The 19,619-nt window shown below is 28.2% G+C and overlaps 1 protein-coding gene across 1 annotated transcript in view; it reads right to left on the bottom strand.

Annotated features, from left to right (window-relative positions):
* Positions 1–390: 390 nt before the first annotated feature.
* The window catches only part of LOC118188204 (uncharacterized), a 56,341-nt gene continuing 37,112 nt past the window's right edge, over positions 391–19,619 (bottom strand). The window contains exon 4 of the mRNA XM_085810541.1: positions 391–19,257. Within this exon, the coding sequence (XP_085666667.1) occupies positions 18,362–19,257 (896 nt within the window). The 3' untranslated portion in view covers positions 391–18,361. The remainder of the gene's footprint in view (positions 19,258–19,619) is intronic.

Raw genomic sequence — 19,619 nt, 5'->3', positions numbered from 1 at the left:
GCAAATGACAAACACAAGTGCTTAGAAGCAACATGCTTGAAAAATAAAAGGAAGTATGAATTTTTCAGAGATTTATAATGCCTCTTCCCATATAAGGGCATAAAAAATAGTTTGTAATTTCTGTGCTCCCTAAATTAGGATCTGTAAAAAAGCTAACAATAGTTTTTTAACAACATCCTAGTTAAGCCTTTATGATATAAAATGAACCTATTTTTTTAAAAAAATCTGATTTAAAAAATTCCGCGATTAACCAGTTAAGAATGATAAGAAATTTTCTAATACTACAGTAGTCTTTTTCTTTCCAAACCTGAATCCATTGTTTATATTAAATTACTTAGCTTTAATCCCAAATCTATTGAATTCAAGAGCAGACAACATTATACATCTGAACATATTTTATACATTTATTTATGCTAGATAACAAATGCCTTTCACAATACAATTTTGGAACATAAAAATAACAAATATGAAAAACATCGAATGTAAATGCTGACTAGTTTATCACAATTAAATATACCTCATACCTCATTGAAAAGAAATCTAGAAAATACAAATAAATGAAGGAAAAATGTTATCACAGTTTAAAATTACAAAACAAGGCAAATATAAAAGTGTGGTACTTTTCTGTTAAATCCATCACATATTTTATTATTACTAAGCAGAGCAAACACTATCAGATACCATAACTTAAAAGCTATTACTATAAAGTTTTCTATCACATTTTTTAGGTAAAAATGGTGCATTTTAATGTGATTGAAAGTTTTCTGTGGGAAGGGGTACTATATTACTTTAAATGTCCAGAATTTATTTCTATCAGTCTGTTGCTGATTTCAGTTAGGTATGAATTTTCAGTACTCCGTTTTTTACATCTGCAATATATATCTTATAAAATATTTTAATTACAAACATTAAAAAAAATATTCTCATTATCAAAGGTTTTTATGTTATTTTCCTATTAACAACGCAAAATATGAAGAGCAAGAAAAGTCGCCTGATGTTATGTTTTAAATTTTCAATATGGTCAAAAAGTGTAATACAGTTTTGCTTTTGGATATTTAAGATTAGAAGATAAAATAAATAAATAAATAAATTGCATTAACTGCCTCAAAATATGTAATCTGTAAAATAACGATTTAGTCGATATAGTTAGAATGAAAAAGTATACATTTTTCAAGTGCCCAAATACACATAGCATATGTACTTTTAAACATGAAGGCAGCTAAAGTGAAATCTAATAGGTACACATATTGAGACTGCATTACTAAATACTTACAAAATATAATGAAAAACATATACTTCTTATAGTTATTATATTTATATTAATTTTATTTTTATTTTTTACATTTGCATTACTTCTTATTTGTACAGCAAACAAGCCTCAATATCACTAGTCAAATGAAATGAAAACAATAATTATCTAGTAAACCGTTTAGTATTTTCCTGAAGAGAGCATTGATAATGGGAAAACACTAGTTATATTTATTCTTGCACTGCTTTTAAGAATATCTGAAAGCTTCTTCTCTTTATACGATTGCCATACAGAAATTTTTATTACCGAGCAAATTATAAAACTGCTTTCCATTGAAAAACAAAACAAAACAAAAAAAAAACAAAAAAAACATGAATGTTGTGGAATTAACAGAAAAGTTCGAATAGGTTTCATTTCTATAACCATCCACATACTAACAGAAAAATATCAATTCATTCATATACAAATATACAGATATTTCCACATATACTGAAACTAAATTTCTAAATGAAAACATATATGCACAAACTTTTATCCAAGCTTTTTCAAATCATAACACATGCATTCAAATGTATAACATTTTATACACTTACAGCCACATTAATAAACAATTGAGATATGCCTACATTTAGAAAACTTAAGCAAGAAAATAAAAGCAAACTTCTACCAAAATGAATGTCTGTAAATGTCTACATTTATCATATTATTAATTTAAAGAAAAGATGTACAAAATTTTAACAAAAATAAAAACAATTCAAAAAATATATCCATCCTTTCCAAATTTTTCCATAAAACGTATTTCTACTTGCTATGCAAAATATAAGTGACCTATTTTAATAAACAAGGTCTTCAACAATGTGACACACTCACAAATAAATATTAAATGCATAAAAAGCACAAGAAATTGTCCACATAAAAATTTTCTAGTTGCTCATTGCAAGGATAATCTTGACATTGCATCTTGACATTGACTACTGATTCTTAATATTGTTCGCATTGCTAAATGCTGATTATGAAACATTAATCTATCTCATGAAAGTTTAAATGTTTAAATATTTCATAGCTTTTCCCTTCTTCAATATATGACAAATATTGTAGACTTTTTACACAAAACTTTATAAATTCCATGCACATGTATGGGCGAATTCATTTAATTTTTTTAATAGCATTTATGGTTATGATAATTCTACAACAAAAGATATAAAATATTGTCTTCTTTACTTTTAAAGTGTAGAGACATTAGGTTATTTTTGGAAGGCGGAGAGATGAAAAATTAGCAACCGCCTTTGCCAGGAATCGAACTATGGACCTCTGGAATACTGGCCCAGCACGCAGAACCACTACACCATGAAGGCATGCTAGGAAAGCCGGGGAAATACCTTATACACTCCCCTTTTTAAAGGGCGACTGGAGTTTTTAGGGGACCCAATCGCTAAATCCTGGGTGTGGAGAATCCTTATACAACACCCTTTTTGTTCGGGAGTCACTGTAGAGACATTAGGTTATTTTTGGAAGCTGGAGAGATGAAAAATTAGCAACTGCCTTTGCTGGGAATTGAACCACGGACCTCTGGAATACCAGCCCAGTGTGCAGAACCGCGAAGGCATGCTAGAAAAGCCGTAGAAATACCTTATAAAAGAATGAATGTACAAATTCAAAAACATTTATTCATGGAATAGATCAATATTACTAATCTCAACATTATTCTTCATAGAATCGAGCCCATCAGCTGTTGAGCGGTAAAATCGCTTAGCATTGGCAGTTTGGACTGGGATTTGAATTCCAGTGAGCGAGCTGGCAGCAGGGGCATTTTCATGTTTTTCCCCCCATATGTAACATATATATGAGCCAGTTTCCCTTAGAAAGTTTCCTACGAAGGCATCCTTCCCCTTAGGCAGATAAACCTTGAGAACCATAATTAAATTAAATAAATCAAAATCAACTTCATAGAATCAGACAGTCCCATGAATTTCCATTCAGAAAACATGGCTTTATATTTTAATAACAAAGCAATAAAATATGAATGATGATACAGATAACTGTAATGAAATATCATAATTTATGTGATACATTTCTTTTTCTTTAATTATCTGTCTTTAATTTAGTATTAATTAGTGTCTGGATTATATTATATAAAACATGTCTGCTTTTATAATAAAAACTTTTGTGTGTTTTTTAATGTACAGAATTAATTAGGTATGAAACACTACTAATTAGCAAATTTATTAAAATCACTTTGAAAACAATATATCCAAAAACATCCGTGTTTTGTGATTGACACCTTTGAAACAAGCATGTAATCCAAATGCTTGTTTCAAAGGTGTCTATCACAAAACACTAACAACCACAATACATCAAGACAAAAAAATCGTTAATTATTATTTAATGCCACAATATTCATTGCCACATAGTATAACACTGCATAGCTCATTTAGCATAATTCTTTTGCACTTAACAATACTTCATTTCAGTCAGTGATATTAAGTAACATTTATATATCACAATTACAGATAAGAACAAAGGATATTTAAGGCATCACTAATTTCATATGTATAATTGTAGGACAAATTTCATACACTTTTAACAATAAGCAACTATTTACAAAAGCTCACATTAAACATTTTGCTCAAATATCTAAATAACATTTCTAATCATAAAACATAACATAAATAGTAATATCCCTCAATCCAAATCAAAAAGCAGGCTTCACACAGAGCATGATTTTCCTCATGAATATGGAGAAGAAAATTCTCCTGATGTCATCTAGTACTTACACTTTTCATTACATTTATTATAATAATGCATATGCAACACAACTTAAAAACAAAAAAAAATTTAAAATAAGCCCACTTTGACAAATATTTTTGTTATCCAGCTGAAGGAATTTCCAAAGGCAATCAAGATGGAATATTATGGTTATTTCATTTAAATCATGGTCAAAGAAGCTGATTTTTTTACAAACATTAATTACTACATGTATGTCAAGTCACAGTGAGATAAATTTTATAGTCCATATAAATTTCTATTAAGTAACAAAGTCACAAAATTAAATTTTAAATGATTTACTAACTCATTCTTCTCCATGGTATAGGCTTAAACAAATGAAATACTTATATAAAATACAACTGCATTTTAAAACTGGACAAAAGTATACATGAAATTTATGTTTATTTTAAAGAGAAGCTTTATGCATTTTAAGATAATCTGAAGAAGGCAATTTCCTTCAAGAAACAGTAATGCTTTGTCATTTTATCTTCTACTTAACGACATGTTTATATGTATAGGGCTTATTACACAGTGCCAAATTAAGATGAAAATGTATATAATTTTTAGTTCAGATTTATTTTATTTTTATGTATATATTTTACACCTATCTGCTTTTGTAATAGAAAATGAGATTTTATTAACTATGCATATGCCAGGAAACAATATTTCCTTTTTTTTCCCTCATATCATAGATAAGTATTTAATAATTTCAAATTAGCCCCCCCTCAAAAAAAAAAAAAAAACTATTAGGTTGGCTTAGATTTTGGATAAAACCAAGGCAAATATTAAATAATATATTAAAGTTTAAATTTAGCAGAACATTTTCTAAGATGTTCAACTTGTTATATATTAAATCTGTTTCTTGAGAATGACAGGTTACAATTTTTTATAATGAATAGCTTGCTAGCAGTTCTAAATTCTGACCACTCAAATCGTGATAAGATGCAGTGAAGCTATCTATTTATCCAAATTTTTATTTTGTTTCATTTTTATCACAATTGCTGCTTTTTTGCTATACTCAGTATTTCTATCACACTGATAACATTAGCATGCACTGTGTTAAGGGACATATATTTTGAATAAAAGTAAAACTTAGATTTTACTTTTATACTACATTTTTAAACACAATTTCATTGCCACAAAATACTCAATCCATCTGTTCTAGATTATAAATTATAAGATCTGCATATTTTTTACTGATAGTTTTCAGTTCTAAGGTTTATTATGTATGACTTTGTAACACCTTTTTCTACAATTCAGTGCCAATTGAGTCCCAGGTAATACAATTAAAAATGTAAATTTCAACGAATAAATATTTTATGAAAACTATCAAATAGTATTATCATTTTTCAGAACTTTAAATATGTTGGCCTTTTTGAAATTCATGCTCATGAAGGATATTTTTATCAGCTACGAACAATAATACAATAGGGTACCTATATAACACATTTACCACAGGAACATTTACAAATGAACATTAATACACCTAAAAATAAACTTTTTGTTTATCACTTTTAAATATTGCATTAAAAATAGGTATTAATCGATGGGCACATGATTTTAAGCATCCAGTTTTACCAGTACAGAATATTCCTTAACAGTTTTGATTCAATATCAAAACAACAAAACACAATTTACAACACACAAATTTCTTTAAAATCAACATATTAAAATTAATCTGTGAAGCTACAGTTCATAAACTAGAAGTTTTATAAAATATTTAAAATCTTGGTCTAAATATTGTAACTACATTGGGTATTTCATTTTATAAACATGAAGAAACAAGAAATTTTCTTTCACATATACCATAAAAACAATAAAAAGAGTTAGAATATAGTGAAAGCAGTATATTTCAAGTACCTGAATAAACTGAGGAAAGACAAACATTCAGAATAACTTTTAGTTATAAGAATGAGCAATGAAAACACAAAAATCAGATATCAGACTTCAGTGATCTCCAGAGATAGTTATACAGTTCCCACAGCCTAAAGATACTCATTTAAGGCATACATAGTATTCCCAAGCATACTAAAGAGAACAGAATAAAAAAACACAATTATTTCAGAGTGACTTCTTATGAGAAAATATATCCAATGCCAATTCATACACTGGCTTGAAAGATGACCTAAGTTTTAAAAAAACGTGTGCTTTGCTTTCCAAAGCTATAAAAAATATTCAGGGATATTTGAAAAAATTTGCTCATAACAGATAGCACAAAATATTGAACACTCAAAAATCAGAGCTGAAACAAATCTTAAATGGCTCTCAAACCTCTAATAATAATAATAATAAAGGTAAATAATTACACTAAAAATGTGAATTAAAACAAAAGTTAAAGAATATAACTATATTTATTAAGAAGAAACAATGAAATTTACATAATTAAGATATAAAACAAACACATAATTAAAACATAATTAACACTCTAGAATTTTGATGCTCAACATAATTTGAATACAATGGCAAATCAGTTTTTCAGATTCAATGGTCCAAATTCTTTTTTAATCAAAGCAAATAAGGTTTATAATCATAAACTGTTCCATCATACCACCTCTTTAAATATGTCCAATGAAGAATCATAAGAATAATTCATACAGAATACATTCCCTTTATATCATATAAATATAGTATATCATATATACATTATATTATTATTATATCATATAAATATAGTATATCATATATATATCATATTATTATTATATCATATAAATAAAACTGAAACCAAGAAGAGTAAAGTTTAATGGGATTTATTGAAAGAATTGTTTAATATGAATATCTTGATTACCTTAAAGAAATAAGAGATTATTTCATACAAAATGTTATTATACAAGAACTTTCTAAAATACATCATTGAAACTAGATTTAAATATATTATGAAAAAGGAATGCTGATGTAATAGTATTACAACGAGTACTATAACACTGTATACCCTTCTGTGTACACTCCTATTGCTAATATCTCTTGGCATATTCCTATAACTTGACTTCAGATCCCTTTATAAAAGTCAAATGCTGGAATATTCTTGTTAAATTTTCCTGAATTTAGAAAAATATTTCAAAATCTAAGATTGCACTTTATGAATCAAAAAGCAGTGCACAAGTAGTACATAAGGGAAATGAAAAACGGTTACATTTTCTTTGCAATAACTGCTTGATGGGACCTGTGTTGTATAAAAGTAATGATACTTCTTGCTGCTTAGCCTTGGAATCTATAATAGCTAACAGTAGTAGCATAAAATATAAAAAAATAATCTTAAAATTCTTTTCTGTAGACAACATAACAATGCATGTGATTTAAAAAGTGTAAATGGTATAAAATTATCAGAAAATTGTTCAGATATTTTCTTTACAGCTAAAACAAATCATACTTGATGGCAAAATATCTATGATATACTGTTTAAATATAAAAGAAAGTGTTCAAACAAAAAGATTAGTTAAGTAGGGCTCTTTCCCTGCCTCCCAGTGCTTTTTAATTACAAGAAATGTTTCCTAGCAGTAGACTTAATGTTGGTCATTTTACGGAAAATGAATAAAAGCACACATTTTTTTAAATTCAAAACAAAACACGAAAACTTATGAAGATAGAATATAAAAATTATTATAAGTACTTCCTATGAAAAGGGAATCAGAAATAAAATCTAGTTTCTGAACTGAATACTTATCATTTATATTATAGCTAAGTAGTTAATGGAGAGTAATTATATTGCTTCCAAAATATAAGATTTTAAATATATACATATATCAGGTACAACTTGAAGATACACTAAACTTCACTGATTTTTCCTGTTTGTTAAAATACAAATTAACAGTGAACTTATAATAATTTAAGTACCAAATGAATTATTTAAAAAATAAATCTTTAATCTTAATACTTTAAATCACATTTTATAAAAATAAGAAAATAAATACTTTCCTCCTTATAAACGTTTTTGAAAATATACCAGTATTTGTTAAAATGCACATCATTCAATGCAGTATTATAAATAGTTGAATATTCTAATGAAAGTAATTAATAACTCAGAAATAGTATTATAATCTAAATCTATAACACAGTTTTTCAATTTATCATTTTTAAAAGATTTTACTGAATTTCTACACACCTTATTTATGGCAAAAACATATGACAATGTTTAAAAGAAAAAATGGGATGCATTTTTAGAAGACATAAAAAAAACTTCATTCCACAATTCTCAGGAACTACAAAAACTGCTGATCTCAAAATACGAAAATCTTTGATAGTTACTAAACAGAAGAAAAAATTCATGAATAATGAAAGTAAACAAAATAAATTCTACTTATTAGTAATCATGTGATACTTCATAAAAAGAAAGAATTTGTTAAGCTCTTAAATACTTAACAAAAACAGTATCAGAATAAGATAAATAAACATAAACAACAAGTGATAAAACAAATGTTGAATAAAAATGTAATAAATCCAAGAAAAATCATTTTAACTAATGATGCCCATTATGAAATGGTGCTTAATAATCATGCTTGTAAAAAAGAAATAAAAAATTTAGTTTTCCAAAATTTTCATTCATACACACAAAATACTAACAACTTACAAATGACTACTTCTGACATTTTTCAATAAAATAAAACTTATAACTAAAACTTTCATTTTAATTTAAAATTGCTTTATAAACTATTCTGCATGTAAGTTTTATTATAAAAACACATTTGAGGTCAGTCAGCACTTGATATACATACATAGGCTCTTAATATGAAGGCATATATGAGGGTGTTTCTAAAGTTCTAGGAATATAGCTACAATTCTTTTAATTTGCTAATTTGCATCATGATTATACTTCACTTTTTTAACATAATCTCCATTTAATTGAATACACTGATCCTAGTGAAAAACTTATTTTTTAACCTGTCCTCAAAGAACTCTTTCGATAGCTCCTCAGTCCAACTATTAATGGCATGGTTAAACACTCAAATCAAACACTTTGTAAAGGTTTTTCAGATGTGGAAACAGATGTGAGAACAGAATATTTTTTACAGATGTTGAAAAAGTTCAAAGAGAAAGTGAAGTTTCAACCTCTTTACAAATAAAGAAAGTGATTGCACTTTGCATCTTCCATGGCTACAGATATAGTGCTATAAAAAGTGCCTGTATCGGTCAAAAAACTTGCTTGGTCTAAATAATATTGCAGGAGATAGCTGTATAAACATGTCAAAACTTGTCTCCGATCGATAATACTCACTGCTTATAAACTGCAGGAGTTGAAATACAACTCAATTCTTAGAACTTTGAAAAACCCACCATACTTTAATAAAAAAATTACATAGTATGCTTTCCCTTGATATTTACTAATATATGAAAGACATAACATATGCAAGATAAAAATTCAACTTTTAAATTGAACAAATATTGAACTTAATATTAATAAAACAAAAAAGCAATTGTACAAATCTTTCAACATATGAATTTGATAACATTAAAAACATTTTACAAATATAATATTAATAAAACAAATTAATATTAATAAAACAAAAAAGCAATTGTACAAATCTTTCAACATATGAATTTGATAACATTAAACACATTTTATAAATTTCATAAAATAAAACTATGTATTATGCATTTATAAACAAAATTAATTTTCTAGATTAAAAAAAATAATAATTAATCAAAATATGAAGAATCTGAATAAGCTCATATATTTTAGACTATAAATGCAAAACAAATGCATATTATTTACAAATATACTTGATTTAACTGGATATTTATTTTCTGAATTATTACATACAAAATGTATTACTAATATTAATTTTATTTTTTAATAATTTAAAGCTATGATAATTCAAGAGTGAATGGACATTTCTAACTCTGATTGAGCAAGTTCATTGTTATTAACTTATGGTGAAAGATGATAATACATTGAATCTGTTTCTTTCCCCACTTCAAGATAAATGTTTAAATGACCATGAATTATATGAAATATTATATGATCTCTACTCAAATACTACCAAAAAATATGACAAAGTGGGAGACAAATTATGAAAATAGGACTTAATGGCTTACACTGAGGATTCTTGTACTAAAATAAACAAAAATACACAGAAACCTCTGACTACACAGTTGAAAGACAGTGCAAATCTTTTTTGGACAGCAGTTTGTATGAGCATCAGTAATAACAAAATGCAGTATTGCCTCTTTAAAACTCCACAGATATATCACATACATGCAGGTAATTCATAAATATAATATATACACAAAAATGGAGAAGTTACTCAAAGGAAGTATAGAGAATGATTCATGAGTACCTCCTTTGGCATGGCAGATTGCCCGATGGATAAAATGCAGATCCGAGAGCTTTGTTCATGTAGCAGTAGAAGTTAGTTGAACAGGAAATTATGATCTACACAAGCAGAATGCTTTTATCTGCTGCTCAACATACCCTGTACCACTTCAACATGCCATTTCTACACATACATTCCATTAACAAAATCTGCATATTTCAGCCCTCTCTACCTGCCTTCACATTTTTTGCCAGGTATTTTATAATCACCCTGTATATTATTTTAAAATCTACAAAAATCGATTTCTATTATCAAGCAAAATATCAAGTACAATGAAAGGAGGAAATTATGGAAAGCCTAACTAATTTCAAGTTGCCAAAATTTCTAGTTTTGGTTCTTTTTTTTTAAAGTTATGACTCAGCACGAAAGCTATTGCACATGTGCATACAAGCTGTACAGAAAATGATATTTTTGTACCTCTTAAAATAATTTAATTCAAAGCCTAAAAAATTGTTTAGAGTATGAAAATATTTTAAGTAAATTTAAGAAAGGTTGGCATGATATTTGGAACTGGGAATGGATAAGGAACTGCACATGATATTTCATGGCATGACATGAAGTTGTAATTTGGCACTGAACTTCAATTGTACAGCAACATTCTGATACTTAATAAAAGAAACTGCTTGCTTTTCTCTAAGTGATACTTTTTTCCCCCCATCAAAGTTTTCCACTTAAAAATGATGAAAGGAAACAGCTTGCTACTATCAGTGCAGATGCACAAAATTATGGTAAAAAGCCACTCACTGCCTATTGCTCTTAAGTCATAGACATGCATCTTTCTTGAGCTTAACTTCTGTCTTCTTTGATATACCAAATAACACTACAGTCAATCAGGCAGATGACAAAATAGTTCTGGTGCTTCAAAGCAAAAGATTAAATAGCTTTGTACCATAATTCTGTACATCCCCAATGACCATAGCAAGTTGCCCTTTTTTGTCATTGTTAAGTGGAAACTTTGCTGAAAGAAGAATTACTACTTAGAATATGGGTAAGAGTTCAAGATAACGATGAGTGTTCAAGATACTGACTAGATGACAGGATTACTACATGGATTGACTAAAATCAGCGTGGTTTCAGCATTCAAGTTCACTGTTACATTTTCAGTCTATATTGGTTATCAACTGCTTTTGAGGTCATTTGACCAATAGTATAAAAAATGTGTGTGTGTGTGAGTATGGCAAAGCCTCGAGGGCTATCTGCCTAAGAGGAAGGATGCCTTCGTGGAGGACTTTCTAAGGGAAACTGGCTAGTATACACGTTACACATGGGGAAAACCACGAAAACGCCCATGCAGCCAGCCCGTTCGCGGGATTCGAACCTCGGACCGAACTACCAGTGTTCAGCGACTTTACCGCTCGGCCGCTGGTGGGCCAAATAGTATAAAAAAGAACATAAAGGATAGATAACCAAGATGCTGCAATTACTTGATGTATCTGTCAACTATTCTTTCAAGGTAATATTTCTAACATGATTGGAAATGCAATACAACAGATACTCCTGCGAGAGGATAGTTATAAAAATCCTGTCTCAAGTGTGCAAATGGATTATGACTTCAAGGAGAAGAAAGGATGTTGTTCAAAAGTATCAGATTCACATCCATTTCCAACATGACTAATGGGTCAGAAGATCGTGTTGTGCAACTTGTATCATTTCTTCCGAAATTAACAACTCAGGGGATGCTAGTAACAACTATGAAGTTTCAAATAAAGAAGAAAAAACAATAATTGTCAGTTTCAAATGATAATAGATTTTATAGTATATAAGTATGTAAATGAAATTTATGATATTAAATTGCCTTTAAAATTAACTATTCAGTCTCTAATATAGGCCACATCCTAATTTTTGTTAAAACTTCACGGTAAAACATCTTTTATGCATATGCAAACAAGGTATAATACAACTTATGTGAAATGATTATGCAACTATTATGCAAGACAATTACGGGTCATTCATTCAGTACTATAACAAGAATAGCCACAGAATAAATAATTCATTGTGAAACGGAATACAAAAATTCATCCCTAAAAATAGAGAAAATCAATAGCATTAAGTTTAATATTTTATATATGAAAATGAATAACATCAAAATGATTACTCAAATATAACATTTTAAACACTAAAAGCTTTACCTATCAAAACGACTCTTAGGAGTCTCAGTCTCAAATGACTTACAAAAAGTCACATGAATGGATCCATTAAGCACTTAGCATTCAAAAATTAACATAGACTGTTTGATTTTAAACCTCAGATTCTTCCTCCCCCATTAATTAGATACAAAACAGCAACAATTTTTTTTACAAAATATGTGATGCTGCCTTTATTTTAAATATGTTTCACAGCTGCCTAAAAACATGGCACAATACTATAACTGCCAATATTTCTAGTAAACATAAACAACATGCTTTATCTAATAGTAATACATTAGGTAGGGGGGAAGAAAGCTAACATTAGTAACATAACTTAGCTGTTAATTTTAAGTCCCAAGTTACTTTTATATTTAACCAGTTTCTTTTAAATTTATCTAATGCGTAAAACTCTTCCTCTTTTGGCACTGTTATAAGTTTTCCTTGGCAGTTACTCTCTTTCTTGCCAGTTACTAAAAAACTCAAGTTAAAATGGTTTACCAGCATTATGTTTACTCCAACAAAATTTTTATTGTTTCCGGAAAATTTATCTTTGAATTACTCTAGAAAAATCGCCATTTAATATTCAAATACACAATTTTTATTCTTCTACTGAAAAACCAACATCAAAATGGTTAGCTCCCATTAATCTGATATTTTTGAAGAATTTTTGTTCTTGCTAAAAATTCATCTTTGAATTATTCTACAAAAATTTCCATATAACCTTCAAATACACATTTATCAAAGGCATCATATATTGCTTATCCAAAAAGCTAACACTATTTAATATCACTAATTTTTAAATACATATTGGACTTTAATAACAGCCATTCTCTAAGTGCATTTTTCTAATTAAAAAGCAACTTTTAATAGGTATACAAAATCATATTTTGACTTTCAAGAATAATATGACTATGATTAGTTGTAGTCATTGCCATTAGAAAGCAAAAATTCAACAAAATACTCACTATAACAACCAGCCAAGAATTTGAAATCTCACCTTTTCTTAGCTATAAAATTACAGACTTTCTTCCTCATTTAACACAATGGCACTCGCACATGCTCATGTAATAAAAGGTCTGTGTCTGCCCTGCATTAACAGTCATGATAAAATATTTATTGAAAATCATTCCTACAATCAGATAGTTTTCTAATGAAACATCACTTATTCATCTCTAAAATAACATATAGGGCTTGAAATCAAGGTTGAAACAGTACAGCAGTTCACTAATTTAAAATGCTTCATAAATGAGCTTATTCCTTATGATAAATACATTGAATAAGACATGAAATTGCATTCGAGTTGAAAAAATAACTTACACAATGATATTTATATGATATGCATGTCACGTCAAATTATTACAGACTAAGGTTTAAAACCACAAGCCTTTGTTACTGATTTATGTTTCTGAAGTAACATAAATCAGTAACAAAGGATTTTTGGAACAATAAACTTTAAATTGCCTTTGATGTACTTTAATATTTGATCAGCAATTCAAAAATTTGAATCTTCCAAACTATCAAAATTCCTCACTTATATGTAAATATATATAATAATACAGCAGTATTTTACAATGCATCTTTGTGATTTCTCGTAATGCCCTCCATCATGTTAGCAATTTATTCTTATAATAATCCTTCTCAATATTTATTTCTTAACATCCAACCTGAATTCCACCAGCAGTTAGCCAAAAAAAAAAAAAAAAAAAAAAAAAAAGTGAGTACCATCTTTATTAGCAGAATTACCAATAATCGAGTAACAAACTGCACTAATCCTAATAATACCAATCTAATCAAAAGATTCAAATATCTACATATGATACTCATTGAATTCATACTTTGCTTCACATTTTGAAGTACTACGCTAAGAGAATTACTCAATAATTTTTAATTCGTACTTTGTATTATTTACCAAAAATCTTTCACATTTTATTTCTTGACAATTTAAGTATTTTAAGTTTGCAGCCTATACCATGGTTAAACACTTCTAATATTTAATTACTTCTAACATTTAACAAAAAAAAAAAAAAAAAAAAAAAAAAAAAAGCTAGTAAGAAAAAAAGAAAATAAAAACATTACTGCATGAAGCTGTATACAGTATGTTTACAATACATTCAGAATAGAAAAAAATCCAATGCATAAACTATGTCTGAAGCATTCAGTCTACAACAGTACTTCAAATAACTATTACACCATTTACTTTGGTGAACTCAAACACATTATTAATTCTAAACTACCATAAAATGAATATGTCTGAAGTTGTTCAGAGAATATTCAAATTTACTATCCATGGATATAACTAACATAATTTAGATGCCTATTCTACTATGTATTTATCACTATAATTTTACTTCTACATAGTAAACGATGAATATAACTTTTATGCTTACCAAACTAGTTTGCACTTTCTTTTTATAACTGAGTACAACTTTGCAATTGATCCAAACATTAATTGAAATATATCCCATTACAGACCATATATATATTAGTACAGGAATGTATTTCAATTAAAACATCTAATAACTAGATCTTAAGAATTATTGACATACCTTTCTACTTGAAAAAGATTATGCTACAAATCTTAATAAATACATATAAACTAGAAAATAAAATCTTAGGTCTATCACTTTATTTCTTTAATTTTATATTTGTAATGTGTTCTAACAACTACTAAATATCACAATGAATATCAGATTAGTTACTAAGGTACAAATTAAGCAGAATACATATTTTTTTGCAATAGTGTACATGAAATGTACATTATTTCATTAATACTATTCAAAAAGAAAATGGTCATTAAGATGAAATAGTTTAACTCACAACATTATAAAACAAAAGGGTAACTAGATGAGGTGACTTCATCAGTGCAATATTAAAGTAGCTAAGTACATTGGTCATGCATCACTATAAACAGTTACATGCTACATAATTTCATAAAACACAACAAAAAGTGGCTGGTAATGATTAGAATACATTATGAAGTTCATAAGAAGCTGTTGTAGAACATGGAATACATTAGTTTATGTTCTTGAACTAATAATGCCATATTACATCATGCAAAAACTTTTTTATTTAAATATTAAAACAATTATTTATATTTAACAAGAACATTAAATATTATTTCCCTTTTGTGTTCTTGGAATGAAAAATACATCCATATTCCTAATATTAAATAATAACTCAGCTACCTAAATACCGTTCCTCAAACTCCAGAATGCCTCATGATTCATTGACGATTTTCACGACTATAGTATATGCCCCATGAATACTATATTATGAACAGTATGTTATTGGCAGTATTAATATATTATCATGCATTAATATAACAGCATCCAAAAAGTCATTCAGCATTAAAACTATTGAGTATTTGTCCTATTGTATTTACAGAAAATATTGGAAATGTTTCTTACTGATGTTTAAACATTTATACTCTTATTTCTGCATACTGACTAAAACTTTATACTGGGATATACTTAAACTGGGATACGTGGCAGGAATTATTAGATGTTTGTCATAAACAAACTGTAGTTTGTGAAGAATGTGCAAATTAGCTTACACTTTCCTTTTCAAACTTTTCCATGAGAAGATCAGATGATTCAAATCAGGTAAAAAGGCCATGCCAGTTACAGTTCCTGGGTCAGATAGTAATTTCATTATGCATATGTGTGTGCATCGCTATAGTTGTTCATATTAAAATTTTTTCAATTATTATATTGAATACATAGTGACTTTTCAGATATCCAGTTTATTATAAAAATTAATACTTTATTGACATTCTTTTTATTCAAGAATGGGATAAAATATTTTTATTATTATTATATATATGTATAATATTTCCTTTGATGGGTAGCATGTGCAAAAGAGATAACATGATGCAATGGATATGGTTATTATTAAAAAACTGTCAGTCTGATAGATTACTGCAAAAATATGACTGGCAGTATTTATTTTAATTTTCTAGTATAACTTATTCATATTGCACATAGTTCATTTCTCTAATTTCTGAAGCGAAAAACTATAACATAAACATGAATGGTAGCATTTATTTTTGATTTTATTTTATAGTTTACCTCATAGTGCACATAAATCATTTTTTTATTCCTTAGCTGAAACGCTTTTTTTTCTATGTACAACAGTTCCATTATGCATTTTAGTCATAAATTTAAAGAAGGATTCCTCTAAAGTAGTACTTCTGAACGGATGTAATAAGTTTCTATACAGATTTGTGAAGACATTTCACATGCATGTATATGAAGGCTATATGCATAAAATACAGAAGATCATGCATATTCACTCAGTGGTCTACAGGAAATCTTTGATCCAGTTTATAGAAAACCAGGTAATAATTCTAAATAATTCAGCCAATAATAATTTATAGTTTTCCAGCCTGAAGCTTAAATAACCAATCAAAATGAAACTGAACCAAAATTGAATCAGTCTTATTCAGACTCATCTATGCACTTGTTTCCTGCCTCCCTGTCTTATAAGATTGTTGCTCTTTCTTTTTCAAATATTTTTCAACAGTGTCAAAGTTCCAATATAAATATTCCAGAATAAGTGCAATTTTTTTAGCCCAATCAAAATATGTTTATCAAGAAATAAAATACAAATACGTACCATGATTATGTCTTGCCCTTCATAAATCAACTTTCATATTTACTAAGCCATTAACATCAAAATCATGATATAAATTCACGCATACAAATGCATGAAAAACATCAAAATCGTCATATGTATGCACACAACAAAAAACAATTAGGTGACATAAGGGGGGAAAATCCAAATAAAGGTGCAGCAACTAAAAAAGAATTGAGAAATACTGTTCTAAAAGAATGTGTAATTTCTAATTAATTCCCAATATTTTTATTTTATATTTTAATTTACTTCATGAACCAAGCTCAAGGTTAAAAAATAAATGGAATTTTGAAATTTTAAATCAAATTACTCATTACATTATTTCTTCTGTTTCATGTCAGGCAGTTAAAAATAATGAAAATCATTTTATTCATGTAAGAAACTCGACGCTGCACAATACGAATATAAAAATACTGCCAATCCATCACATATTGCTTAAACTTGAAATTCACTGATGAAATTATTCCACATAATCCACACATTCTTCTATTAAGTCTATATGAGACTTCATATTTTTTATTTGAAAACTCAATACACATAACTCAGATTATACAGAAATAAATAGTTTAGATATTGTAATAGGCACAGATAATTTGATTTTCCTCTATAAAATTCATTTTAAATCTGGTCCCATGAAATACACATTAGGTAGCCATCATTATAATATACAGAAATATTCTGAACTGATACGTACAAGTTATTCAAAAGAGCAAGTGTAAAAGTTACAAAATGTGGAAAATGTATGATCATTTACAAGAGATGGCCATATTATTAAATTTGTTTTATAAACCTACTGTTTACACACAACCTCGCATGCGCAAGTAATTATTGTTAGCTAAATATAATTTAGAGTGTAAGAAAACTATAATTATAAATTATCTTAAATAATATTCAGTAGCAATATATATTTGCATCTACTGATAATCACACCATCATTTGAAACTTTAACTTCAAATAAATTAATATGAGGGTTTAATTGTTTAATCTATCTTCAATCTACATTAAAGGTATAAGAATAAAAACATACAAGAGCAAGAAGTTAATATTACCAAGATAGCTGAAGCATTTTTAAACATATTTTACTACATTTTACTTACTCAAAACTGTCCCTACAGTTTTAACAGAATTTTGTTTATGAAAATAAAATTCATATATGCAATAATTCTTAAATGCAATATACTCAATAATTCTGGAAGGCAGTAAAAATAATCTTAATAACATAGCCAAACACTAAAATAGATGACAATGAGCATAAAAGGACTTTGTTACAATTTCATCTATTTCTGTAAGCGGAATTTAAAAATTTCCTTTTCTGGAACAGGTGCAGTGAGGTAGAGCAGTTTTGTTACACCCCAGATTGAGTCTGTTAGTATGGTAAATGGCACTGAATCTGAACGGGAACCAGCTTTATTAAGAACCAGTCCTGTTTTAGGGAACTGAATATGGCATTGACTGGGTTTCAGTGATCTGCTGTTGCTACGAAGGCTAAGACGATAAACTGTTTGTGGTTGGAGAAGAACAGGCCTCTTCAGTAAAACTTCTGTTTCAAACATTGGCTTAGAACTTGCACCAGGCAAGCTTGTAGTGATTTCAGTTACTTCAGCTAAGTTCAGTTCAAACACAGTAGTATTAACACTTCCAGCTTCACTTACAAGAACAACATAATTGTTAGATGTCAAAAATGAAGTCACAGTAACTAAATGCACACTAATTAAGAAAAGGGAATGATCAGCCAAAAATCTAAAACAAGTAAAATTACTTACATTATCAGCTAAACAATCTAAATCAATTAATTTTAAGCTTACTCGTTTAGCATAGTTTAAAAGATGTTGAGTCACACTGAAGCTTTGTCTAGAGTGATAACTGTTTATTTCAGAATGCATAAAATGAGGCAATGTATGCACTTCATCGCTATTGAGAGTTCTGGTGCAGAGATACTTTCGGAATGGTACCATTATTTCTACGATACTTTCTTCCGTGAGAGGTTTATTTTGACGACAGCACTCCATTACTGACCAACGCAGCAAGGCGTTTACTACACACATCTCGCCATCAACGTTCAGATTGTAACTAGAGATAACTGCCATTACTGACTCCTTGTTTAAGTACTCAAATCCTTGACTTCTTAAGACTATGCAACCAGTTCCCAATATTACTTCTAGACATATATTGCCTAACATGGGGGGAAAAAATCAGATAAATGATTGTCCATAAATAAGCATACAGAAATAAAAGTAATAAAAGTACTTAAAACTCAAATGAATTAAAAAAATTCAACGATAAAGATTTAATACACTGCTTACTCAATCAAATTTACCTTATATTGGAAATTAGGTAAAATCCAATTTCATATTATAGGTAATTTGATAGGAAAATGTTAATTTTCAAAAGTGATATTATACAAATATATTTTCTTCAAAGAAATACATCCACTGAAGAAGAGAAGCATATCGCAGTGCACCTCCTGATATGCATCAATCACGTTTAAATTAATGTCAATTTAAAATTGAACTTTGCCTAATTTTAAAGCTTAAA

The sequence above is a fragment of the Stegodyphus dumicola genome, chromosome 2 (genome assembly GCF_044657685.1).
Source record: "Stegodyphus dumicola isolate Sdum_Otavi_A_Nest chromosome 2, ASM4465768v1".
Classification (NCBI taxonomy): domain Eukaryota; kingdom Metazoa; phylum Arthropoda; class Arachnida; order Araneae; family Eresidae; genus Stegodyphus; species Stegodyphus dumicola.
Note: the sequence above shows the minus strand (reverse complement) of the source record. Positions and strands in the feature narration are given on the sequence as shown.